General features: G+C 44.6%; 1 protein-coding gene, 1 long non-coding RNA gene and 2 other non-coding genes across 6 annotated transcripts in view; 2 read left to right on the top strand and 2 right to left on the bottom strand.

Moving 5' to 3' along the window:
- Positions 1–26,192, bottom strand: part of LOC109576650 (uncharacterized) — a 35,139-nt gene that overhangs the window by 4,343 nt on the left and 4,604 nt on the right. Inside the window, exon 3 of one of the 3 annotated variants that reach the window (XR_011563286.1) lies at positions 1,870–2,022. The exons of 1 other annotated variant lie outside the window; for it this stretch is intronic. This is a non-coding gene — a long non-coding RNA (uncharacterized lncRNA). Of the gene's footprint in view, positions 1–1,869; positions 2,023–7,484; positions 7,637–26,192 lie in introns of those variants that run through there. One more of the 3 variants, XR_011563287.1, reaches the window with a different exon arrangement.
- On the top strand, positions 1,010–1,081 carry TRNAQ-CUG (transfer RNA glutamine (anticodon CUG)). Its single transcript has one exon. It is a non-coding gene; the product is annotated as a tRNA-Gln (tRNA).
- TRNAL-CAA (transfer RNA leucine (anticodon CAA)) lies at positions 1,501–1,611 on the bottom strand. The gene is made up of 2 exons: positions 1,574–1,611; positions 1,501–1,546 (listed from the first exon to the last, which is right to left on the bottom strand). It is a non-coding gene; the product is annotated as a tRNA-Leu (tRNA).
- On the top strand, positions 10,468–25,473 carry TRIM27 (tripartite motif containing 27). The gene is made up of 8 exons (XM_019985263.2): positions 10,468–11,270; positions 12,458–12,553; positions 14,346–14,576; positions 18,351–18,373; positions 20,212–20,327; positions 20,447–20,479; positions 22,173–22,199; positions 23,833–25,473. The coding sequence occupies exons 1-8, from the start codon at positions 10,851–10,853 to the stop codon at positions 24,426–24,428; spliced, it is 1,542 nt and encodes a 513-aa protein (XP_019840822.1). The 5' UTR covers positions 10,468–10,850; the 3' UTR covers positions 24,429–25,473.

Raw genomic sequence — 26,192 nt, forward strand, 5'->3', positions numbered from 1 at the left:
GAAGCGACTTAGCATGCATGCATGCATTGGAGAAGGAAACAGCAACCCACTCCAGTATTCTTGCCTGGAGAATCCCAAGGACAGAGGAGCCTGGTGGGCTGCCGTCTGTGGGGTCACACAGAGTCGGACACGACTGAAGCGATTTAGCAGCAGCAGCAGCAGCATGCAACAAGCCATAGATTAAGTTTCTATTAATACTATGTACCAGAACCATCAGGTGTCAAAGAGAGGTGAGAACCTGTTCTGTACTTAAGGCATCTCAGAGAGAAAGGACAGATTTTAAAATGGCAAACCCATAATTACACCTAAGCAGGAAGCACCAAGAAACTCTGAGGTTGCTCTGGAGGCATCTGCAGGTATGCTAGAATGAAAAGCGAAGCTGTAGAAAAAATACATATATGTTAATTTTTCTTTTTTCCCTTTTGAAGGGCAAGATGGAAATCCACTTTGCTTTTGCATGTGTCGGAAATAAAGACAAAATCAAAACCGCCAGAGGTAACCGTTTTCTCAGATCAGGATCCTGCCCTTACCCAGACATCAAGGGAAAGAAATATGGGAAGAAGTCTCAGGGAAAACAACCAGGGAAGGTTTCCCCTCCCAACAACCTCCCACATCCTCCCACCCTTGTGTTTGGCGTCTCTATCGCCCTTCGCCTTAAAAGTGCCAGATTTTCCATCCCTCTTTAAAAAAAAAAAAAAAAAAAAAGCCCCCATAAATTATAAAAGAAGAAAAAATCAATTAGGAAGAAGAGCAGAGCTTTAGGTTAAAGTGGCAAGTTTCATTTTAAATTGTTTTTTATACATCTCTGTTGGTAAAAATAAATAATAAAAAGCACAGGGATAGAATAATTTTAAATGAAGTGCAGTCTATAAAAATTGTGGATCACTATGCTGTGTACCTGAAACGAACATTATAAATCAACTATACCTCAATGGGAAAGGGAAAAAAAAAAGGGGGGGGGGCACAAAGAGATATCAGATGGACAGTGTATCAAGTTAGCAACAAGAGCGGTTCCATGGTGTAATGGTTAGCACTCTGGACTCTGAATCCAGCGATCCGAGTTCAAATCTCGGTGGAACCTTCCCTGCTTCTTTCCTTTTCACATTCCAATCCCTTAACAGAGTGAACCAAGCTACTTTCAGTTTCTGTACTTTTAATTTTTGATAGGTTCGGCCAGTGAGAAAGGGCATGAGACTACGATCCCAATAGCCCGCGAGCTCAGGACAGTCTGTAATCACCGAGTCTGTGTACATGTCTTTCCGTTTCCATCAGGCTCCTTTTGCTGCCAGGACGCCCCTAGGTTAATAAGCGTTCGGTGAAAAGCGCCTTTCATGACAAATCGGAGCACAGAGAAAAACGGGATCCATGATAAGTAGCAACGGAAAAGAAAGGGGTCGGACCTCATTAGGGGTCAGTCGTTAGGGCTGAAAGGCGGGGAAAGTAGAAAGAAGAACGAACGCAATGGCTGAGAAAGTGTGATCAGGAGAGAAAAAAAAAGTCTGTCAGAAGTGGGATTCGAACCCACGCCCCCATTCGGGGACCAGAAACCTCTATCAGAGGAAGCTTGTTTGAGCTTGAGTCTGGCGCCTTAGACCACTCGGCCATCCTGACAGGTTGGCTATCCTTTGTAAACAAATAAAACCTTCAGATTCGCTGGACCTGCATTCCTCACGAGCTATTGAATTCTTTGGTAGTTTAAGGTTTCTCCGGAAAAATGGGAATCCTTGCTAATTAACTAAACCTTCTTTCTCAGTACAGTCAGCAACTTTGAACCTCTGAATCCCGGGTATGGTTTGACGTTTGTTCCCTCTCCTTCCCTCTGTGCTTCCCTGTAACCCCAGGATGTTTAAACTCAAAGATCCTAATGACCTGGGACCGATCCCCGACTGGACAGGAGCGAACTCCCTTTACTCGTTCCCAGAAAGGACGCAGAGTGCGAGCTCTATTCGCGAGAAGGTTCCTGGCAAACCAACCGAACTGGCGGGAATTCAACGACGAAGTAGTGACGGAGCCCGTGTAGACCTGGGGAGAAAACTGGTGAGTTAGTATAGACCAGAAAGGGGACAGGTGAGTGGGTTTTACAGACCTTGAGCATGAAGACTGAATGTGGATGTGAGTTTCAGAAAGCAGTAACCAAAAACAGGAAGTAGCAACCAAAAAGAAAGTTGATAAAGTGGAATCCATCAAACCTAAAAACTTTGGTTCATAAAGCTCTTTCTCGGCTCCATCTTCATGGTAGCAGCAGTCAGATCAGATCAGATCAGTGGCTGAGTCGTGTCCGACTCTTTGCGACCCCATGAATCACAGCACGCCAGACCTCCCTGTCCATCACCAACTCCCGGAGTTCACTCAGACTCAAGTCCATCGAGTCAGTGATGCCATCCAGCCTTCTCATCCTCTGTCGTCCCCTTCTCCTCCTGCCCCCAATCCCTCCCAGCATCAGAGTCTTTTCCAATGAGTCAACTCTTCACATGAGGTGCCCAAAGTACTGGAGTTTCAGCTTTAGCATCATTCCTTCCAAAGAAATCCCAGGGCTGATCTCCTTCAGAATGGACTGGTTGGATCTCCTTGCAGTCCAAGGGACTCTCAAGAGTCTTCTCCAACACCACAGTTCAAAAGCATCAATTCTTCGGCGCTCAGCCTTCTTCACAGTCCAACTCTCACATCCATACACGACCACTGGAAACCATAGCCTTGACTAGACAGACCTTTGTTGGCAAAGTAATGTCTCTGCTTTTTAATATGCTATCTAGGTTAGTCATAACTTTCCTTCCAAGGAGTAAGCGTCTTTTAATTTCATGGCTGCAGTCACCATCTGTAGTGATTTTGGAGCCCAGAAAAATAAAGTCTGACACTGTTTCCACTGTTTCCCCAACTATTTCCCATGAAGTGGTGGGACAGGATGCCATGATCTTCGTTTTCTGAATGTTGAACTTTTTTTTTTTTTTTTTTTTTTTGAGAGTAAAAAGAAAGTTGGCTTTATTACTGATTAAGTTGGTGGGGAAACATGGATTTAAATGTGGGCTTAAGAGGCTTAGAGATACTCCTGCTAAGTTCAGAATGCTTCCTCCAGTTGACCCTGGCTCAGCCCACACAACAGGGAGCTCCTTTCCTTTAGCCGAACAGAACATCTGGTCTGAAGGCCACGTCTCCCTAAAGCGACTGAGCCTGGCCCTGCTCAGCTCTGTCTCCTGACCTCACCTGTCGGATGTGTCTCTCCTGCCAACAGGAGCAAAGAATGAAAGGTGATGAGCAGTTTTCCCCAATAACTTTCACCTCTAGGGTATTGAATGCACATCATCTGCTCTCTTTAGAACATCTCAAGTTGAGCAATAATGTCTTCCTTCCAATTTAAGTGCATCTCTGCCTCAATGAATGTTGAGCTTTAAGTCAACTTTTTCACCCTCCTCTTTCACTTTCATCAAGAGGCTTTTGAGTTCCTCTTCACTTTCTGCCATAAGGGTGGTGTCATCTGCATATCTGAGGTTATTGATATTTCTCCCGGCAATCTTGATTCCAGCTTGTGCTTCTTCCAGTCCACCGTTTCTCATGATGTACTCTGCATATAAGTTAAATAAACAGGATGACAATATACAGCCTTGACGTACTCCTTTTCCTATTTGGAACCAGTCTGTTGTTCCATGTCCAGTTCTAACTGTTGCTTCCTGACCTGCATACAGATTTCTCAAGAGGCAGATCAGATGGTCTGGTATTCCCATCTCTTTCAGAATTTTCCACAGTTTATTGTGATCCACACAGTCAAAGGCTTTGGCATAGTCAATAAAGCAGAAATAGATGTTTTTCTGGAACTCTCTTGCTTTTTCCATGATCCAGCGGATGTTGGCAATTTGATCTCTGGTTTCTCTGCCTTTTCTAAAACCAGCTTGAACGTGAGGAAGTTCACGGTTCACATATTGCTGAAGCCTGGTTTGGAGAATTTAGAGCATTACTTTACTAGCGTGTGAGATGAGTGCAACTGTGCGGTAGTTTGAGCATTCTTTGGCATTGCCTTTCTTTGGGATTGGAATGAAAACGGACCTTTTCCAGTCCTGTGGCCACTGCTGAGTTTTCCAAATTTGCTGGCATATTGAGTGCAGCACTTTCACAGCATCATCTTTCAGGATTTGGAATAGCTCAACTGGAATTCCATCACCTCCATTAGCTTTGTTCATAGTGATGCTTTCTAAGGCCGACTTGACTTCACATTCCAGGATGTCTGGCTCTAGGTCAGTGATCACACCATCGTGATTATCTGGGTCGTGAAGATCTTTTTTGTACAGTTCTTCTGTGTATTCTTGCCATCTCTTCTTAATATCTTCTGCTTCTGTTAGGTCCATACCATTTCTGTCCTTTATTGAGCTCATCTTTGCATGAAATGTTCCTTTGGTATCTCTGATTTTCTTGAAGAGATCCCTAGTCTTTCCCATTCTGTTGTTTTCCTCTATTTCTTTGCATTGATCGCTGAAGAAGGCTTTCTTATCTCCTTGCTATTCTTTGGAACTCTGCATTCAGATGCTTATATCTTTCCTTTTCTCCTTTGCTTTTCGCTTCTCTCCTTTTCAAGGACAAAGAACTGCAAGTCGGTGACTAAACCGTGGCTACTAAACCGTGGTTACTGCGTAGCCACGGTTTAGTAGCCACGGTTTAGTCACCGACTTGCAGTTCTTTGTCCTTGGTCAATAGCTACACACACTGGAGGTGACAGGCCAGGAGTTGTGGTTGTTTAGTCTCTAAGTCATATCTGACTCTTTGTGACCACATGGACCAGCCTGCCAGCTTCCTCTGTCCATGGGATCTTCCAGGCAAGAATTCACATCTTCTGCATTGGCAGGCCAGGAGACGGTCACCCATCTAAGTTCGTGTAGCCTCCCTCAAGGACATCACTCAAGTCGTGCCCGTGGCAGGGATGCCCCCAGAGGATGAGGCTACCCTGGGCCAGTGTGGGGTGGAGGTTCTGAGTACCCAACAAGTAGCTGGCCACATGCTTACAGGTGAAGTCCGTGGTCCCTGCTGATGCTGGGTCAGAATCCCAAAGTGGCCAAACAGGAGAAAAAGAAGATGGGCTGGGCCAAGAAGTATATGCACTATAACCAGAGCTTTGTCAATATTGTGCCCACCTTTGGCAAGAAGAAAGGCCCCAAGGCCAACTCTCAAGTCCTTTGTAATCCTGGCTTTCTCTAATAAAGCCACTTAACTCAATCAAAAAACAACAAAACACACCATTAGAAAAGTGAGCACCAGAGGAAAGGCTGTGTGAGAACCAGAAGGCGACTGCTTGCAAGCCAAGGAGAGGTACCTTAGGAGAAATCACCCTTGCTCACACCTTGACCTTGGACTTACACTCTCCAGAAAATATACTGAAAAAATTAATTTCTGTTGTTTGAACCACACAGGCTGATGTTTTGTTACAGAAGCCAGAGCACACTAATACAAACATCTTCCATGGTAGCTGAAGACTCTTAAGAGTCCAAGACAGAAGATATCAGTCCTCTGTAGGCCAAGCGCAGCATCATGTAGAGTCATTCTGCTATACTCTGTGGGTCAGAGCATTCTAGGCAAGTCCAGATTCAAGAGAAGAATAGAACTGCACCTCTCAATGATACAGTGTCACTATGCATATGGAGAGGAAAGAAACTGATGGTGACACTCTTGGAGGTAGCTAGCCATCCCTGCCCCTACCTAGCCCCAGTGGTCTGTGAGCTTAATAAGGGCAGGAAGCAGAGGGTATTTACCAGTCATTCAGTGAAATCCCCCAAAGTCTTGCTGTTTGAAAAAATGGGTCAGATTAGCTTTCTTCCCCAATGTCTCCAAAGATTTTATCCTCAGGAAATGGAAGACAGTTAAATTTGGGGAAGCTAATTGCCAATTCAAAAAGAAACCATATTTAGAGAATTCCCTGGTGGTCCAGTGGTTAGGACTTGATGTTTTCAATGCCAGGTCTGGGAACCAAGATCCCACAAGCTGCACATCAGGGCATGGCAAAAAAAAATAAAATAAAATGACTAAAGGAATCACATTTTTCAGTATCAGCATTACCTGAATATGCTTTGAATTCTCCTAACCTATATCTGCTGGATCATGGAAAAAGCAAGAGAGTTCCAGAAAAACATCTATTTCTGTTTTATTGACTATGCCAAAGCCTTTGACTGTGTGGATCACAATAAACTGTGGAAAATTCTGAAAGAGATAGGAATACCAGGCCACCTGACCTGCCTCTTGAGAAACCTGTATGCAGGTCAGGAAGCAACAGTTAGAACTGGATATGGAACAACAAACTGGTTCCAAATAGGAAAAGGAGTACGTCAAGGCTATATATTGTCACCCTGCTTATTTAGCTTATATGCAGAGTACATCATGAAAAACGGTGGACTGGTAGAAGCACAAGCTGGAATCAAGATTGCTGGGAGAAATATCAATAACCTCAGATATGCAGATGACACCACCCTTATGGCAGAAAGTGAAGAGGAACTCAAAAGCCTCTTGATGAAAGTGAAAGAGGAGAGTGAAAAAGTTGGCTTAAAGCTCAACATTCAGAAAACGAAGATCATGGCATCCTGTCCCACCACTTCATGGGAAATAGATGGGGAAACAGTGGAAACAGTGGCTGACTTTATTTTTGGGGGCTCCAAATTCACTGCAGATGGTGACTGCAGCCGTGAAATTAAAAGACGCTTACTCCTTGGAAGGAAAGTTATGACCAACCTAGACAGCATATTAAAAAGCAGAGACATTACTTTGCCAACAAAGGTCCGTCTAGTCAAGGCTGTGGTTTTTCCAGTGGTCATGTATGGATGTGAGAGTTGGACTGTGAAGGCTGAGCACTGAAGAATTGATGTTTTTTAACTGTGGTGTTGGAGAAGACTCTTGAGAGTCCCTTGGACTCCAAGGAGATCCAACCAATCCATTCTGAAGGAGATCAGCCCTGGGATTTCTTTGGAAGGAATGATGCTGAAGCTGAAACTCCAGTACTTTGGGCACCTCATGTGAAGAGTTGACTCATTGGAAAAGACTCTGATGCTGGGAGGGATTGGGGGCAGGAGGAGAAGGGGACGACAGAGGATGAGATGGCTGGATGGCATCACTGACACGATGGACGTGAGTCTGGGTGAGCCCCGGGAGTTGGTGATGGACAGGGAGGTCTGGTGTGCTGCGATTCATGGGGTCGCAAAGAGTCGGACACGACTGAGCGACTGAACTGAACTGAACTGAACCTATATCTTGTCTTAGATTGCTCTTTGATCTAGGACCCTTCACACTGGTTGTTAGAAGCAATAACCTACACCAGGGAATGTTGTTAAAAGAACTAAATGACAGCAATACTGGTATTGGATTTTTTTTTTTTTAATTGTCTAGCAGATACCTGGGACAGCTAGAGAGGACACATATTGTAATGGTTAGAACTTACTCTCTGGGGCTGGTCTACCCAGATTCCAGTCCTGGCTCTGTCATTCACTGACTCTGTGATCTTAGACAATTTAGTTAACAATTTCCCCAGCCATAAAATGAAGATCATGATACTAGTATCACCTTGCAGGATCTAGAAAGATTTTGTGCTTTAATGAACAGAGTGCAATATATAATAACTTCTTAATAGGTACTTATTAAATGAAAAAGTTGTCTCTCCTTCCCCATCAACCTGGAAGAATAAGAGGAAGAATTGGTACAAATCAATTATTCTTTAAAAATTTCCTGAATTTCCCCCCCCTCCTCTTATTCTCAGTCCTCCTTTAGATCCATAGTAGTCCATTCTGAGAGTTTGCCCTATGGGTTCTCTTTTGGTAGGGTTGCTGGGAGATGGTCAGAAAACCACAAAGCCACACTTGTTGAAAAGGAGAACTTCTATCGCTTTCCAAAGTGCAAGCAAATCCCTCTTTCTTTTTTTCTAAGTTTTTATTGGAGTATAATTGCTTTACAATGTTGTGTTAGTTTCTACTGTATAGCAAAGTGAATCAGCTGTACATGTACATATATCCTCTTTTTTTTATTTCCTTCCCATTTAGGTCACCACAGAGTATTGAGCAGAGTTCCCCATGCTATACAGTAGGTTCTCACTAATTATCTATTTTTCACATAGAATCAATGGTGTATATATGTCAATCCCAATCTTCCAATTCATCCTCTACCCCCAAATCCCTCTCCTTTATCAAATGTCTTACTCTCCTCTCTGTTTCCTGCATACTTCACTACTATACACCTCTTTATTGCTCTGTCTTAAGATGCCTCTCTCCTCCTTGCCTGTTTCACCTTCATTTTCCTTAGAAATACCTGAGGAGAATGGCACTGACTATCTTGATTCTTTTCTAGCCTACCTGCCCATTCCTCTGTTCCTTATCAGCTCTTATTCTACTAATGTCCTCTTGTGTCACTATTGCATTAGTCTCTAGATGGGTCCTCCTAGTTGCTATTACCTTACTATGACCCGCACCATCAATTTGTCATTTGTAAATTGTGTTCGCAAAGCATCAATGGAACCTCCTCCCAGACACAGAGTCTGTCCTCCACAAGCAATTTTATCACCATTGTTTTGTTTTCATGACTTTATCTAACCAAATTTATCAGTATTGTCTGTCCAAATTTTCTTTCATGTATTCACTCCTAAACACTCCAAATCAGATTCTCTTACAGTTTGCCAATACCCTCCCAATAGTTTACTTATTAACGCTCTTACCCAACTCAATGGACATGAGTTTGAGTAAACTCAAGGAGTTGGTGATGAACAGGGAGGCCTGGCATGCTGCAGTCCATGGGGTCGAAAAGAGTAGGACACAACTGAGCGACTGAACTACAGGAAAAAGAACTGATGCTTTTGAGTTGTGGTGCTGGGGAAGACTCTTGAGAGTTCCTTGGACAGCAAGGAGATCAAACCAGTGAATCCTAAAGGAAATCAATCCTGAATATTCATTGGAAAGACTGATGCTGAAGCTGAAGCTCCAATATTTCAACCACTTGATGTGAAGAGCTGACTCACTGGAAGAGACCTGATGCTGGGCAAGATTGAGGGCAGGAGAAGGGGGCAACAGAGGATGAGATGGTTGAATGGCATCACCGACTCAATGGACATGAATTTGAGCAAACTCTAGGAGATACTGAAGGAAAAGGAAAACAGGTGTGCTTTAGTCCAAGGGGTTGAAGAGTCAGACATGACTTAGCAACTGAACAACTGTGATAAAGATAAGAAGTATGCGTAGAATGTGACCCTGGAACCATTAATTTTTAGCCTAATAATCCAATAAATATTGAAATCCTTTCATATAATTATATACAAGGCATAACAGCAATCCAGGAGGTCTGGAGAGAAGTCTCTGTCCTCACAGAGTTACTGAAGTATCTGATCTCAGTTTCTTTGAAACATTGTGTAAATAGGCTACAGAAAAAGCGTATAAACAAGGAAACTGGTGGAATAGGTAACATTCAACCAGTTACTAACTCATTTAAAAAAGATTTGTAAACTGACATTGTTGAAATCACTTAGTTCAAAATATAATAATGGAAATTAAAATAAACACAGACAGGCAAGGCTGTCCAAATTCAATTAAATTTAGAGGATGAAGGACAATATCGAGAAAATAGCAAAGGAAAACAGGAAACACCAAAGTAGGGATAGGCGAACAACGCAAAATTTTTCTAAGTTTGTTGGATAATGAAAACAGCCTGTGGATTATCATTCCCCCTATACTTTGGGAAGGAGCAGGCCTGTTTAGTTCTATTCACTACAGCTCTAGGCAGTAGGTATTTTATTAATGAGCAAGTATGTTTAAGTTCTATTCAGTACAGTTCTAGGCAGTGGGTATTTTTTTATTTTAATGGTAAACCTCCTTAGGGTTAAAAAGTTGTACGGAAGTCTCCCTCTTCGCTGGGGTATAATTACTCCCATTTCACCAGAGAGGAAACTGAAGCTCAGAATGGTAGACCACTTTGCTTAGGCACAGTAGGAAGTAGCAGAACTGGGCTTGCCTGTTTCTGTCACAGAAATGTTTTCATCTAATAATTAAGCCTTTCTTTTACGAAACAGAACTGCGAGCGCCGGTCAGTGGGGTTGTTTGATAAAGTTCCTCACAGACTGGGTGGGGCTGAGTCGGCTACTCCCAGCCCTCTGGCCTACCGGGGAAGCCAGATGTCTCTTCTTCCCACACCAACACAAAGCTAGCTTTCTCTCGCCGCGGCAGAGGCCTGGGCACCAGAGAGGAAACCCAACAAAAGACCCGGGATCCAGGTCCAAGGCCCAAGGCTCGGCGGGGGCGCCCGGAGCGGGCAGGCAGGGGTTATACAGACCCCGCCGCACGCCCCGGACACCGCCTGCCTCTAGGACCCCGCAGCCAAGGAGCTTCCGTCCGCGCGTTCCGCCCCCGCGCTGGCGGCGAGGCCTCCCGGGTTCCCAGTGAAAGAAACCGTCCAGGCCTGAGGCCGGAATTTCCAGCCTCACGCAGGAGGTCCGGCCCAAGCCCCGCCCCCGAGCCGCCCCTTCCGCTCGCGCAGGGGTGGGGCCTGCGCGGCCGCTGGGATCCGCTCCGACGCGGCCACGTTGTCCTGCGTGTTTTGAGCGCCAGGCTCCGGGAGTCCGATCGGCGGCGATCTTGCTGTCCCTTCGCATAGTCGCTGGGCTCGGTGGGGCCGCGGTACCCCCATACTCCCTCCGCCGGGCGCAGCGGCTCAGGGAGAGGCCCGGCCACCCCGCGGTTCCAGCGCGCGGGCGCGTCTGGGATCGGCCCGGGAGGCGTCGCCCTCCGTCAGCCCGGCTGGCCTTTCCGCACCGCCCAGAAACAGCGGACAGGAGGGAGCGCAGTCGAGTTGGGCTCCGCGCTGGGCTGGGCACCGGGGCCCATGCCCCTTCGCCCCCGCGGGCCCGCGCCATGGCCTCCGGGAGCGTGGCCGAGTGCTTACAGCAGGAGACAACTTGCCCCGTGTGCCTGCAGTACTTTGTGGAGCCCATGATGCTCGACTGCGGCCACAACATCTGTTGCGCCTGCCTCGCCCGCTGCTGGGGCGCGGCGGAGACCAATGTGTCGTGCCCGCAGTGCCGGGAGACCTTCCCGCAGCGGCACATGCGGCCCAACCGGCACCTGGCCAACGTGACCCAGCTGGTGAAGCAGTTGCGCACCGAGCGGCCGTCGGGGCCCGGAGGCGAGATGGGCGTGTGCGAGAAACACCGCGAGCCCCTGAAGCTGTACTGCGAGGAGGACCAGATGCCCATCTGCGTGGTGTGCGACCGCTCCCGCGAGCACCGCGGCCACAGCGTGCTGCCGCTCGAGGAGGCGGTGGAGGGCTTCAAGGTGAGGGCCGGGCGCGCGGGCCGGGGAGGGGCCGGAGCGCGAGTCGGACAAAGGGAGGAGAGAGCCAAAGGGGCTTCCTTTTTTCCGCCTAGAAAATGGCTGAGCCGGACGTGTGGTTCACAGCCGTCATTTCCTCTGTCCGCTCCAGAGCCTGGGCACTGAGATTTGGGAGGAAAACCTGTAGCTGTTGATTAAGCCAGAAGTCTCCCCACCCTCATTGCGTTATGTGCCTCTGTGTTTACCCTCTCACGGGCACATTATACGTGACGGCCCATGGAGACCCCTCTTGACTGTATATAAGATAACTGTAAAACCACGTACGCAGCGACAAGCTTCAGAGACGCTCGCATTCCTGTTGGCTCCTAGATGATCTCAGACAAAACACAGTCGGACGTTGCCTGGCTGTATTCACATCAAATAGATACCCATCACCTCTCCTTTCCCCCAGCACTTCCCTGTGCTCCGTCCTCTTCTAGAACCTCCCGGAAAAGAACAAGTTCCTTACTGCCTAAATCATTTAACCATTGTGAGACTCATAGGAGATAAGACTTATGAAGACTGAGTGAAATAAAATGCTGTGTGGATCCCCTTGTGAACCAACAGATAGGCACAGCTCAACAATAACATGGGAATAAAGTATTAAATATAAAACAGTTGTAAGACAACATTCAAGGCGTGCACATAATCTGTGTTTGAGGACTGCAAGAACATGCACACAATTATGTACATGTGTAAATGTGAGTACATTCATGCAACGTTATTCACTGAACATTTATGGTGCTTTCAAAATTACGATTTTACTCACACTGAATACTCTAGTAGGTTGAGAAGGTGGTGTTGGCTCATGTCACACCAGGGGAAAATAGGAGAAGTTAAGTCCTTTTCTCTCCCTACCCGTCCCTGAAAGCTCGACAACTAAAGCCTTCCAGTCCATTCACCTTTCGACTAAGCCATGTGGTATCCTTCCAAAGGCAGGTAGGTGACCCACCATTTAAGATACAAACTTAAAGATACAAACTACCAAAGGAGAGATGTGGTGCCACGGTGATGGCAGTGTGATCCAAGGACAGGCTGTCACCAAGAACTTGGCATCATGAATGTGGGTTGCACAGGTGATAAGCAGAAGAGTCACACTGGTGCTAAGGCCTGCCTTATCTTGAACTGTACACCTGTTTTTGCTTTTTCAGGAGCAAATCCAGAACCAGCTGGACCACCTAAAAAGAGTGAAAGACTTAAAGAAGAGGCGAAGGGCACAGGGAGAGCAGGCGCGAGCTGAACTCTTGGTGAGGTTCCTGGGAATTCACAGATAATCAGTTCTGTTGGTCACTCTTTTATATTGTAAGATTTGTAAACTTCCCTTAACCTTGTGCAGTCAGATCACCCAGAACTTAATAGGTACGGGTGGAACAACCTTACATGGCAGTTGGGAATTCACCTGGAGAACCAAGGGGCTCCCACATTTGGGGGGAAAAGGATGAAATAGTCAAATTTAAAACCCCTGGAGATCTGACCTAGCAAAAGTTTAATCTGCTAGCTTTGTGCAGACCAGGGTTGATCCAGGTGAAATTCTTGGGCGTTGGTTAGTGGCCTTTTGTATTGTTCTACAGACAGATGCTGACAGTGGCTTTCCATAAACTTGACTGTTGCTTCTTGCTGGAATGTTCTTTTTCTTGGCAATGATTCTATTCTGAACTTTTCTCTTTGTTCCCTTCTCCTAGTTTCCCAAGGCCTTTGTGGTAAGGATATTTGGGGGAGAGGGTGGTTGTTCTGGAAAAAATAGTCCCTTACCTTTCTGTAAGGACTGCTGCTGCTGCTGCTAAGTTGCTTCAGTCGTGTCCGACTCTGTGCAACCCCACAGATGGCAGCCCTGGGATTCTCCAGGCAAGAACACTGGAGTGGGTTGCCATTTCCTTCTCCAATGCATGAAAGTGAAAAGTGAAAGTGAAGTCGCTCAGTAAGTGTCCGACTCTTCGTGACCCCATGGACTGCAGCCTACCAGGCTCCTCCGTCCATGGAATTTTCCAGGCAAGAGTACTGGAGTGGGGTGCCATTGCCTTCTCCCTGTCAAGGACTAGAGAGTAAATATTTTTGGCTTTGTGGCCCCTATCTCTATCACAACCAGTCAGCTCCCTTGTCGTAGCTCAAAAGCAGCTAAAGACACCATTTACATGAGTGGATCTGTTTCCCAATAAAATTTTACTCCAAGGGAGTAAACACGGGAGTTTGCTGACCCTTTATTCCGAAATAAGCTTTTGTGGAGTCCCTCAGTTGGGACAAGTGAAGGAAGGACAGACAACCTTTGGCAAACAAACTGTGCCAGTAGAGAATTATGCTCAAAGCCAGTGAGACAGAAGGCCAGATTGAGGGAATGGATTACATGTGAAAGGTTTAAGGAAACTAATCAAGGTTATTATGTGAGCATTGTTGTAGAAGTTTTGCTTGTATGTTCCAAACCATCCTCCACAGGGCACCCATCTGATCGTGTGACTTCTCTGACAGCCTTTCGTGGTTCCCACTTGCAGTGAAGTCCTTCCAGGCTTCTCATCTCTTACTTTATCTGCCATCTTCACAAGCACTCATGTGCTCCAGCCAGACCCCATCATTTGCCTTTCCATTCTTTGGCCCATGGCATTTCTTCTGCCTGGAAAGATCTCCCGTTCTTTGACCATAAAGTGAACTTCTAGTCATCCTTCAAGACTCTTTGTGAACACTGCTTCTGGGAACTATATCAACTTCTACTGAATGCTGTCACCCTACTTTTGCTTATCTAGCCATGATGACATGTATCACATGAACCTGACTCTCACTTGACTGAGTTCCTTGAGAGCAGAGACTGTGGCTTTTTTTTTTTTTTTTTTTCAGACTGCCTTGATTATCACTGGAGTAATTCAGTTCTCTGCCATTGTATATCCAGTCGATAAAGACTGGAAAAGAATAAGTGAGTGAACAAGATGCCTGTTTTAGTATACTGGGATGAAATAATGAGGTCTTAGGGTAGATAGACAGGGGAGAAATGTGAAGGGCTCTAGAAGCAGCCTTTCCTCTCTTCACTGCCCTTCCCTGTGGTCTACACAGAGCCTGACCCAGATGGAGAGGGAGAAGATTGTTTGGGAGTTTGAGCAGCTGTATCACTCCTTGAAGGAGCATGAGTATCGCCTTTTGGCCCGTCTTGAGGAGCTAGACTTGGCCATCTACAACAGTATCAATGGTGCCATCACTCAGTTCTCTTGCAACATCTCCCACCTCAGCAACCTGATTGCCCAGCTGGAAGAGAAGCAGCAGCAACCCACCAGGGAGCTCCTGCAGGTAAGACTGAAAGCCCCCTGCCAAGACAGCTCCTGCTCTGCCAAGCAGTATCCAGGGCCCCCTACTCCCTTGTTGAAACTCTGATTGTAGCAAGGGCATGTTGGAAGGGAAATGTACAATAGAAGCCCTGGTTGGCCCAACTTGGGTCAGTCAGTTGCACCGTGTCGTGGAAAGGTCAAAAGGAAGACCTGTCCTGCTCAAGCCTGTCCTGCACTGATAAGAGGTCTGATCACAGGCAAGGCTCTTGACCTCTCTGGGCCTCAGTGAACTCAGTTACTCATGTAATGAGGAATTTGGCCCACATGTCATTTAAAGATTATCCTCATCCCAGTATCCTATAATTGTAACATGTATGTGCGCACTATGACAACCACAAAATAACAAGTACCACAAGAAGTGGTCAGCCCAAGCAGTCTTGGGATTTAATCTTGGTTGTATGGGTGATAAAGCTGCAGTAGACCCAGCCCAGCAAGACCACAGGAAATGAGCTGATTGTTTGTTGTTTGTTCATTCAGTGCATATGAATTTTCTGTTCTGGGTCAAGCAGTGGAATTAAGTGAATAAATAAGCTCTCCTGAAATTTAAATTCTGATGTCGAGATCATATGATAAAGAAGTGAACAAACAAGTATCATCAGTGTTGCCATTAAAAAGAGGCTGATGGGTTTAGGGTCAAGAAACTATGGCCCACCACTTGTGTCCTGCGAGCTCATTGTGTTTTTTAGTTTTGAATAGTTGGGGAAGAAAAATCAGAAGAACGTTTGTTATTTTGTGATATGTGAAATTGCATACAATTCAAGCTTCATTGTCCATACATTTTTATTAGAACATAGCCACGCCCATTTATTTGTTTTGTATTATCTGTAGCACCAGAGTTGAGTAGTTGTGCCAGAGACTGTATGGCCTTTTTCTTAGAAAAAGTTCACCAACTCCTACTTCAGATTAAAAAGAGAAGGCTTAATCTTGAGCTTTAATGAACACCATTATTTAATAGCTAGAGAGAGAAGGAAGAGCTTGCAGGGGAAACAGTTTACCAGAGAGGCAATATGTGATCAGGGAGGAAGAATGTTTCTGGAAGGAGGGAGTGGACAACAGAGTCTAATGCAGTTGAGGTGAAATAATATGAAGGCTGAGATCCATTTGGTTTAAAAACATGAGCATCCTTGATAAACTTTGTATAGAGCTGCCCGAGTGGAGCAGTCTGGGCAGGAGCCACATGAGGAGAAGTTGTAGTGACAGAGTGAATGGAAGATGTGAGAGTAAATGACTATTTCAATAAATAAGGCTATGAAAGAGACATAAAGAAAATACTTGGAGATGAGGTCGAATTGTGGGGCTTTATGGGGAGAGGATGCTTAAAGAAACCAGTTAAACATATCTTTTTAAAAAATGTGGGAAAAAAAAATGTGGAGAGGAGCATCTGTTGTAAAGATTCAGGTGAAGAAAATTTACTGAAGCTCTAAGGGTGAACTCATCTCTGATGCACTGTTTCTGAGAAGGCAGAAGGAAGGGTACTGAAGCATGTAGAAGGGACTTAGCTTTGAAGTATCCTCTGTTGTATAAGAAGAAAGGAGGGTGGGGACAGGTAGATGGCAGCAGGTTGTGAGGATTGGTAGCAAAAACGTCTGGGCTTCTATCCTCTTCTGCTGCCATTGAGCAGGGGTTAGAGAAAATGAGTTTGAGGATTGTGGGAAAGTTCTGAAATTACTGTTTCAGAGTATGGGAAAGCAAATTGGTTTGCAAGACGTAATTGAGTTACTTGGTCAGTGAACGTCAGTTTATATCAGAATTTGTCCAGTTGTGTGACTTTTTCCCGTCCCGGCTTTGCATTCTATGATTGTGACTGTTCTGGTTCCAGGCCTAGGGAAAGCTGGTAGTTGGGTTCATCCAGGATTAGGGCTTTGCAAGATGTGAGAGGTTTTTTTTGTTTTTGGCCTTGGCCACACTATTTATAGGATCTTAGTTCCTTGACCAGGGATTGATCCTGGGTACATGGCAGTGAAAGCACAAAATCCTAACCACTGAACCGGTCAGGGAACTCCCCCTGTTCTGGCTTTTTGATTATGATAAAAAATACATAACATAAATTAACCATTTTAACCATTTCAAAGTGTACAACTTGGTACATTTAGTAAACTTAATGTTATGCAACCATCACAGCTGTATAGTTCCAGAACACATTCATCATCTCAGAAGGAGACCTCATACCCATTAAACAGTCACTCCTCATCCCTTTCTACCCAGTGGCAACCATGGGTTTGCTTATTTTTTTAAGGTATTTGTGAGAATATTTCTGAACACATGGACCATGAAATCAAAACTAGATGATAAAGAAAAGTAGAGAAAGAAGAGGGCAAGTTGTGGACTCCACGGGGGAGAGTGGTCATGGTAGAAGTCATTTGAAAAGTAAACTGAATCTTAATGTGGAGAACGAGAGCATTCGCACTAAGGTCAGGAACAGGGCAAGATGGCCACTGTTGTCTAACTGTATTTTAACGTATGAACACACACACAGAGGAATGTTACGCAACTATAAAAAAAGAAAAAGGAAGATACCTATGGTATAACTGATACAGAGGAGTTTCTATAATGTATTGGGAAGTGAAAAAAATCAAAGTGCAAAATATAGATTATGCTTTTTGTGTAAGAAAGAAGAGATAATTAGAAAATACATGTATCTGCAGGTATTTGCAAGGGAAACACTGGAATGATAAACCAGATAATAATGGGGAGAATGGGATGAGAAGAGATAGGAAAAAAGTGACAGATTCTCTGACCAAGTCTCAGATTTTTTGAGCACCGAAATAATTAAGAATAGTGATGAGTTATAACCCATTGAATAAAGTAGGAATTGATGGGTCCATACTAATAATAAATAAGGGAAAATTCTTCCTTCCAGTAGACTGTCGACTAAGTAATGTACAAGGAATTTTGAGGCAAGAAAATGATCATTTGGCAGCTATCATAGTGAAAGGTAATTTAGACAATAATTATCTACAGATGCTAAATCTGAGAGGGAGTTCGATAAGGGCTGGAATGTTAATTTCAAAATGTCATTTGAGATTACTTTTTAATTACAAAAGGAAAAATAGTAGCTATAACATACCACCAATAAAGAAAGTAAATATCAAGTATTTAGAAGGAGACATAATGTAAGCTTGAATTTAATCATGGGGCAATACCTGGGAAACCCAAGTGGAGAGATATTTTAAAAATAATTAGCCTGTATTAAGGCAATATCGGGGTCTTCCCTGGTAGCTCAGCGGTAAAGAATCAGCCTGCCTGTGCAGGAGACATGGGTTCAATCCCTGGGTTGGGAACATCCCCTGGAGGAGGAAATGGCAACCCACTTCACTACTCTTGCCTGGAGAATTCCATGGATAGGGGAGCCTGGCAGGGTACACTCCATAGGGTCACAAAGAGTCAGACACGACTGAAGCAACTTAGCGCACACACACACACAATAATAGGTCAAAGAAAGCAAGCTGGGCAGGCAGGTAGGCAGTTGTGGTCCAAGAGTGAGATGCTTGAGTTAGTAGATTTGAAATCTTGAGATCTTTGACCAGCGTGCAGGATGGGAATGCAGGAAGGTGCTGGAATAACAAATAGTGTGTATCCCAGTTTCCTCTGCCCAGGTTTTACACAGTGTGTGCTCCTTGTCTCCCTGGTTTTGCCCAGGAGGGCCAGCCTGTAGCTCAGTTCTAACAAACATCTATGAGAGAAAACTGACATTATAAATGATTTCTCATGGTTTTCATTTTCCTTTCTCTTGTAGGACATCGGGGACACATTGAGCAGGTACAGTTTTCTCTTTCCCCAGTGCTAAATCAAGCCTAAGTAGACTTTCCCTCATACTTAGAAACTCTGGAAGGAGCCCAGAGCCTGAGGACATCTTACCAAATTTGACACATATCCTGTCTGTCCCCGAACTGAGTCACTAGTGTGCAAAGAACTAGATGGACTGCAGCTCTTCTCAGTAAAACTAAGGAATTATTGACAAATACTGAGGGTGAGGAGTGAAGTGGGGGCCCACTTGAGAAGGTGCTGGTAGTCTATGAGGACACGTCTGTGGAGAGGGTGGAGGCACAGGGCCTCGGGCAAAGTGCAAGGGTATTTTATAGTTTTTGTTTCAGAATCCTTTCTCTTTTGTTATCTCTGTCTTTGTTTCTGGTTCTCTTTTTTCTGTAATGGAGAAAATACAGGCTAAGAAAAGTGTGACCAGCTCAGAAATGAGTCATGAGTTACCTGGATTCTGGCTCTTGTTTTTATTATTTCTCTACTGTATCATCAGATGGACAGTGAGGAAGAGCTACCTGGAAGTTGGAACATGACCAAGCGGGAAAAGCCCAGAATGGGCAAGAAGCCACAATTAAATTGTTTTCAGTGTTAGATGGCAAGGACAGATGGGATAGACCTTGGGGAATATAATGTTTGTTGTAGGAATGCCTACTGGGGTAAAGCCTGACTTTGAGGAAACTGAACATTGAAGCTAAGTAAAACCCTGAAGGGTGAAAACCCTTCAGAGGAAGTGCAGCTTGATTGTGAGAGAGCATTGGAGGAGGAGATGGGCTGGAAGGGCCTTGTGAATAGAATTATTGATAGAGCTGAGCTTTTTGAGGGCTGCTGAGATGGGATGGTACTGAGCTAGAACTGGTACTAGTCCCTGCCAACTGGCCCTAACAAATACTGCCCTCACTTGCTGCTTTTACTTTTTGGTGTCAGTCTAGTTCTGAACTAACACAGAGATAGATCCTTTAGGTTCTAGCATCTTTGAATGTTAAGTTCGGGTTTGACTCTGAAAAAGTTTTGACTTAATCTTTGACTTGACTTAAACATAACTAAAACATTCTGCCACCATTAAAGAAATGTGCAGATAGCTAGCCCAGGGCTGGTTTGGTGGCTCCAGTGATTATCATCAGACTCTCAGGTTTCTCTCCATTTACTCTTCTGCCATACATAAGCTATGCTCCTCATTCTTACAGCCCAAGAAACTTCCTAGAATGCTAACCAGTAGGAAAGAGATAAGTCACATTCCATTCCTTTTTAAGCAGACTTCTCAAATTAGTGCAAGATACTTGTTAGCTCTCATTGGCCAGAGGTTAGTCACATTCAGACTAGGCAGGCATGAACCCAGTAAAATTTGGAAGGTGAGAGAAGGGATATTGGGTGTGTAATTAGCAGTCAGTGTTTGCCAGAGACCCTTTGAGGGGGAGGTGGGTAACTGGATATTGTCCAGAGAGTACCCGTCTGTCTGAAAATGTCATTCTTTCCATATTTGGGAACCTGAGGGTTATGGGTCATTGCCTGCCATGAATATCAAGGACTTGATCATGGAATCTAGTGCTTTCTGGCAAGGTCAGGCTTATATTCAGTTTAATTCAGTGAATCTTTCTGAGGGCATATGCCATTTGAAAAGCCAGAAGCTAATGCTGTGGGAGAATATGAAGGTAAGATGACTCCCCTATTCTGGTCCAGAGGATCACAGTCTAGGAAGAGAATAGGAAAAGGGCTCTACTGGCTCCTATTAGAGTGTCCACCAACCCACTGACTGGCCAGTTTAGCCCAGGCTTTGTCCTAGACCCTGAAAGAAGTTTGGGTGGGAGTGGGGGATTCACTATGGATTTTTTTAAACGTAGGGCTGAAAGAATCAGGATTCCGGAACCCTGGATCACACCTCCAGACCTGCAAGAGAAAATCCACATTTTTGCTCAGAAGTGTCTGTTCTTGACTGAGAGTCTGAAGCAGTTCACAGGTAATGTGAGAAGAGGGATCTCTGAGGGTTTTTGCTCTGAATAACTGTATTGCCTGAGAGGAAGTGTTTTCCAGCTAGATAATGGAATGCAAACTGAATATCTTCTTTTCTCCCCATAGAAAAAATGCAGTCAGATATGGAGAAAATCCAAGGTAAATTTATCTACTTAATGGACTTTTGATGTTAAAGTTTCCTGGAAAGATAAACATCTGCACCAGAGTATGGGAAATGGGAAATGGCTGGCTTCCCCTAATATTTCACATCTTTCTTTTGGCTTTGTTAATTTTTTCCAATTTGAAGTCTTTTAACTAAATACACTCATTTCTCAATCTACATTAATGGAAGAGGAAAATATACAATCCAACAATTAATGCAGAATTAATTTGGTTATTTAAAAATTATTTTTAATTGAGAAAGAGAATTAAGAGAAACTATTCTAGCTATATTCCATTTTAGCTAGTATTTATAGTTATAATTTATCGAGTTTCTGCTGCATGTGGGCACTCGTACTGACCGGGAGGAGGAAGAATTGAGCATCACTGGTTGAGGCAACACCTCGAGGGCAGGAACCTGGGTAGGAACAGGGATTCAGGAGTCTGGCTGCCTGGGTCCTGGGCCCACCTCTGCCACCTGATAAGCATTCTACACTGTATTTTCCTCATTTGTAAAATGAGGAAGATAATAGCTCTTACCTTACAAGGCTGTAAGGATTAGGTTTACTTACAATTTCTGAAGCGTTCTAGAATGGAGCCTTCATGTATATTTATTAAACAAAGTATTCTAGGTATTAAAAGGGCACTCTTCAAATATAACATTTTCTGCTCATGGTAACTTATAAGCATATAACACATATGCGTGCATGCTAAGTCACTTCAGTCATATCCAACTCTTTGTGATCCAGTGGACTGTTGCCTGCCAGGCCTCTCTGTCCCTGGGGTTCTCAGGGCAAGAGTGGGTTGCTATGCCCTCCTCCAGGGGATCTTCCCCACCCAGGGACTGAACCTGCGGCTCCTGCACTCCTGGTGGATTCTTTACCACTGAGCCATCAGGGAAGCCTTAGCCCATATGGCTGTTTTCAGCCCAAAATGCTGAAATTCCTAGGCAGCTTGATATAATCTGAAACCCTTATATGTACTTAATCACTTTTCATCTTTACTATAAATTACAAGTCCCCATAATTTTTATAATTTTCTATATAAAACTTTATTTGTATGGCATCTTTTCAGATACATACGTTTTTCACATCTGGCAACATGGATTTAGGGAATGCTCACAAGCAGAACAGGGACAACAACACTTAATACCAAAAGTGGTTAGCTCAGACACGACATTCCTTGATCTGACTCTCCTTTATTTTTCCTGCTCTTCTCCTGCACTTAAGTAGCCCATTGAGAACATACCTGTGAAAATGCTTTGTCAACTGTAAATGGTGTAGTTTGCCCCAGCTTGGTAGTGGGTGTCACTTGAACCACACATCCCCTAGAACAGGTAGCTTATGAATCCAAGAGTTATGTATGATGTGGACTTAGAACCATGTCTCTCCCTGCAGAGCCAGCTGACCCACTGAGGAGTGGAATCCTTAATCTTGCCTCAGTTTGACCCCATATGCTTCCAGTGCCGAGCTTGTGTTATCTTTATGCTCAAAGTTCCCAACCCCTCTTCCCTTTGAGCTCTTGGCTGGAAGATGGAATCTTAATGCTGTATGAAGAAATGAATGCAGGACTGACAGCAGGGGTTCTAATGGAAACCATTGCTTTATGATGACTCCTAAAGCTCCTTCTGTTGGGTACTTTCTACAAATCGCAGATAACTTCCATAACTTCTTTTCTCTTTTGTTTTTTTCAGAATTGAGAGAGGCCCAGTTATACTCAGGTGGGTGATAGGAGACAAAACCATTTGGAAAAAGGAGTAAAAATCCTTATCAACCTAACTACTATTGTGAATGATTTTGGAAAGTGCCTTAATTTGAATTCTTTAGGTTACATTTATTTTTTAAAAAATTATAACAATCACAAAAATTTGTTATTTCTATGTGTTTGTAATATTTGCTTCCTCAAATGCCTCAGATCTGAAAACATGGACCTTTGAAATATGAGGAAATTGAATTCAGGTGCTAGGAAGGATTATAGAGTTGAAACTGTGGTTTCCAAAAATTAGCGCACTGCCACTGCTAGTACACTGGTCCACTGCTGTGCCCACCCAGCCTTGGGCAGTGTGTGGTTTACAAAAAGCATCCTTCCAAAAAGATTGAACTTGCCTCTTATTCTGAGAGCTAGGGAAAGTCTAGGAAAAATCTGCCATCATCCCTTCTCTATGGCTCAGATCTAGAGCTGAAACTCTCCCTCCCCTTGACAATCACCTTCACCTGAGGTTCACAGAGTGGCTAAATCTATGATCTCAAGCTCATCTGAGGTTTGTATTCACTTGACCACCTTCTGTTTCATGGGATCTTCTTCATGGACAAACAACATGTGTGTTAGTTGCTCAGTCGTGTCCAACTCTTTGCAACCCCATGGACTGGGGCTCGCTGGGCTCTTCCATCCATGGGATTCTCCAGGCAAGAATACTGGAACAAGTTGCCATTTCCTTCTTTATCATGAACAGAGAGACTCTACAAACAGCAGGTCTTCTGTCATTAATGTCCCCTGGTTGTGATCCATATTTAATTCTTTCAAGATTGAATATGTTGCTTATGTCTTGCATTTCCTAATATTGCACTGGGTACAGTAGAGGGAACCAAAGAGCATAAGGCACTGACCTACCCTTAGAGTTAAATGTCTGGTTGGAGGTATGAGGTCTACCCATGACATGAGGGAATAAATGGGCAACTGTTGTGAACAGATTGTTGAACCAAGAACCGTGCCTTGAGGTTCTTGGTCACCTCCACCAGTTGTCATGAGCCTTTTGTGGGAGACAGTCAGCCTACCTGAACTATGGTTCAGAGAGATAATGTTAGGGAATCTTTCTTCTGAACAAGATATGAAGAACAAGTGAGAGAATAGGTCAGTGATTTTAAAACTGGAAACCACCACATGATTGTCAGATGCATGTGGCACTATTTAGTGTCTTTATCTGACATAATATGAATATCTGTATGTTTCACAGCAGATCTGTTAGTGTTGGTTGTAGAGTGCTACACCACACCGTGTCTGTCTAAATACTGTAAAGTTCCGGCCCCTGAGGCTTTCGGATTAAGGGGTTGGACATACACTTAAGAAAACCTTAAATTCAGCTTATAACGGATATTGTGGTTTAAAATGTGGAAAAGCAAGTGGAGGTAAAAATTTCAGTACTTCCAATATATCCTAGCTAAATGAGATAACTAGCTAAGCCAAACAGTAATTTTGGGAATGTCTGCTTCAGGGTGGACTTGAATGTATAAAATGAATGTGTCTTTGCTGGAGAGCTCTTACTCTCTTCTCAGGGATAGGAGAAAAGCTGGGTGTTCAGAGTGGGCTGTCCTGGTGCTCGGCTAATCCTCCTCTGCCCCTGTGTTTCTCTGCAGTGGATGTGACTCTGGACCCAGACACGGCCTACCCCAGCCTGATCCTCTCTGATAACCTGCGGCAAGTGCGGTACAGTTACCTCCAGCAGGACCTGCCTGACAACCCTGAGCGGTTCAATCTGTTTCCCTGTGTCTTGGGCTCTCCATGCTTCATCGCTGGGAGACACTATTGGGAGGTAGAGGTGGGAGATAAAGCCAAGTGGACCATAGGTGTCTGTGAAGACTCAGTGTGCAGAAAAGGCGGGGTAACCTCGGCCCCCCAGAATGGATTCTGGGCAGTGTCCTTGTGGTATGGGAAAGAATACTGGGCTCTCACCTCCCCAATGACTGCCCTCCCCCTGCGGACCCCTCTCCAACGGGTGGGGATTTTCTTGGACTATGATGCTGGCGAGGTCTCTTTCTACAACGTGACAGAGAGGTGTCACACCTTTACTTTCTCTCATGCTACCTTCTGTGGGCCTGTCCGGCCCTACTTCAGCCTGAGTTACTCTGGAGGGAAGAGCGCAGCTCCTCTGATCATCTGCCCCATGAGTGGCATCGATGGGTTTTCTGGCCATGTTGGGAATCATGGTCATTCCATGGAGACCTCCCCTTGAGGAGGTGAACTCAGGCCAGAAGGGCTGCTGGCCGTACTCCCACCCCAGGCATGAGGCATCTTGTTGCCTTGCCACTTCCTGCCCATCACAGCTGGATGTTCTTACTACTTTCCATGCCCTGCAGTGCAAGACAGGATGTCTGTGTTCTCTGCCATCCCCTCCCTTCCCACGAAAATTGTGAGATGTAATAAGTTATTGAGATTGCCCAGAAATAAAAACCAGATGTCCACCTCCAGTGTTCCACACTTCTTGGTCTTACACATTACTGGAGGGGATAAAGAATATGGATAATCTTGGGTTAGGAGAGCCATTCAAGATACTTTCACCTGGGCTCAGCCCCATATAGTGATCATGGGTATTTGCTGTCATTTCTGAACCAGGGCTTCTTTCTGAGAACCCACAGTTGGGCTATAAAGTCCTGTCAGCATGGATCCCTTTGTCCCAGTTTTTCCTTTGGGATTAGTACCTCTACTCCTGATTCTCAATCTGCTGTAGTTTTATTAACTCCATTAAAGAGGCCTGTATGTGTTTTGATTACAGTTATTTTACAGTAATGGTGGGAAATAGCCCCACCTCTGTTAGGCTATAATGTTCTAACCAATGTGCTCTTTGCCTCTATCTTTTTGAGGGCTTTGTCAGCTCCCTTCATTCTAATGAAAAGTGTATCCTGGTCCTGGATGCACATCATCCGGGATTATTTTCTGCTCAGCACCACTCATTGTTCCTACCTCCCCTCCCACTTCCATTTGTGGACTGATGGTCAGTCATACCCTATCCCTGGAAGGGTTCTGGGGCAATATTCCAGGGGATTCATTGACTTGTCTCCATTTTTCCCTTCTATTTCGAGGGAAGGGGGAGTTTACCTTTCCAGTGTATGTACATCAAGGGGCTATTCCATCCCCATGGCCATTGGGTCACGAGGCATTCTGAGGTCGGAAGGTCAAGGCAGATCACTAGCGTAAGCCCCCATGATGGTTCTTAGTCTTCTCTTTCTTTGGGTACATGCTCCTCTGTTTAAAAATAAAGTGAGTATGGATGTTGTTTACACTGTTGTTGTTTTCTGGGTCTTGGTAGGACTGGGTTCATAGATATTGGAGGAGGAGGCATGGTTAATGGTGTTGATTTCCTCTATGGGTTGAGAATCTCATTCTGGTCAATATTTTACTTTCAACTGGATGATAAAACAGTACCATGTCACTACTTTCTACTGGTGCTTAGAAAGTAGTTTTGGACTGCCACAGCCTATAGCTTTGTATTGGCGAATCCTGTCACTTCTCTGGGAAAGTGTTCTCTCAAGTCCTTATTATAACTGACAGTGGGTGTGCAGCGATGCTTGGTATAGATCAGAGCGCCCAGAGCTTGCTTCCCACCTCAGAAGCAGCGGCCTAAGCCCTTAGGGTCATGGAGGTCACCACATTCTGAGGGGGAAAACTAGGCTGAGAGGACAGCTCTTTTCCAGGAGGTTTTCGATCTTTTCTGCTTTTGGACATGACCTCAAGACGACAGATTTTGTGGTCTTAGTCTTGTACCCAACATTGTAGTTCATGGCTGAAGATCATGCATTGGTGATATGTCCTGATACATGTATTTATTCAAAGGTTTTAAGAGAAATAACCAGGAGCTACAGAGAGGGGCTTCCATGAGGCTAGGTTAGCTTTTGCTGAATAGTCTCAATAGATATAAATACATGTGCTAACATATATATTATTATGTATATAAAATACTACTACACAGATATAGAGCAGTGCTTAGCACATAGTATGA

Source organism: Bos indicus, chromosome 23 (assembly GCF_029378745.1).
Source record: "Bos indicus isolate NIAB-ARS_2022 breed Sahiwal x Tharparkar chromosome 23, NIAB-ARS_B.indTharparkar_mat_pri_1.0, whole genome shotgun sequence".
Taxonomy (NCBI): Eukaryota; Metazoa; Chordata; class Mammalia; order Artiodactyla; family Bovidae; genus Bos; species Bos indicus.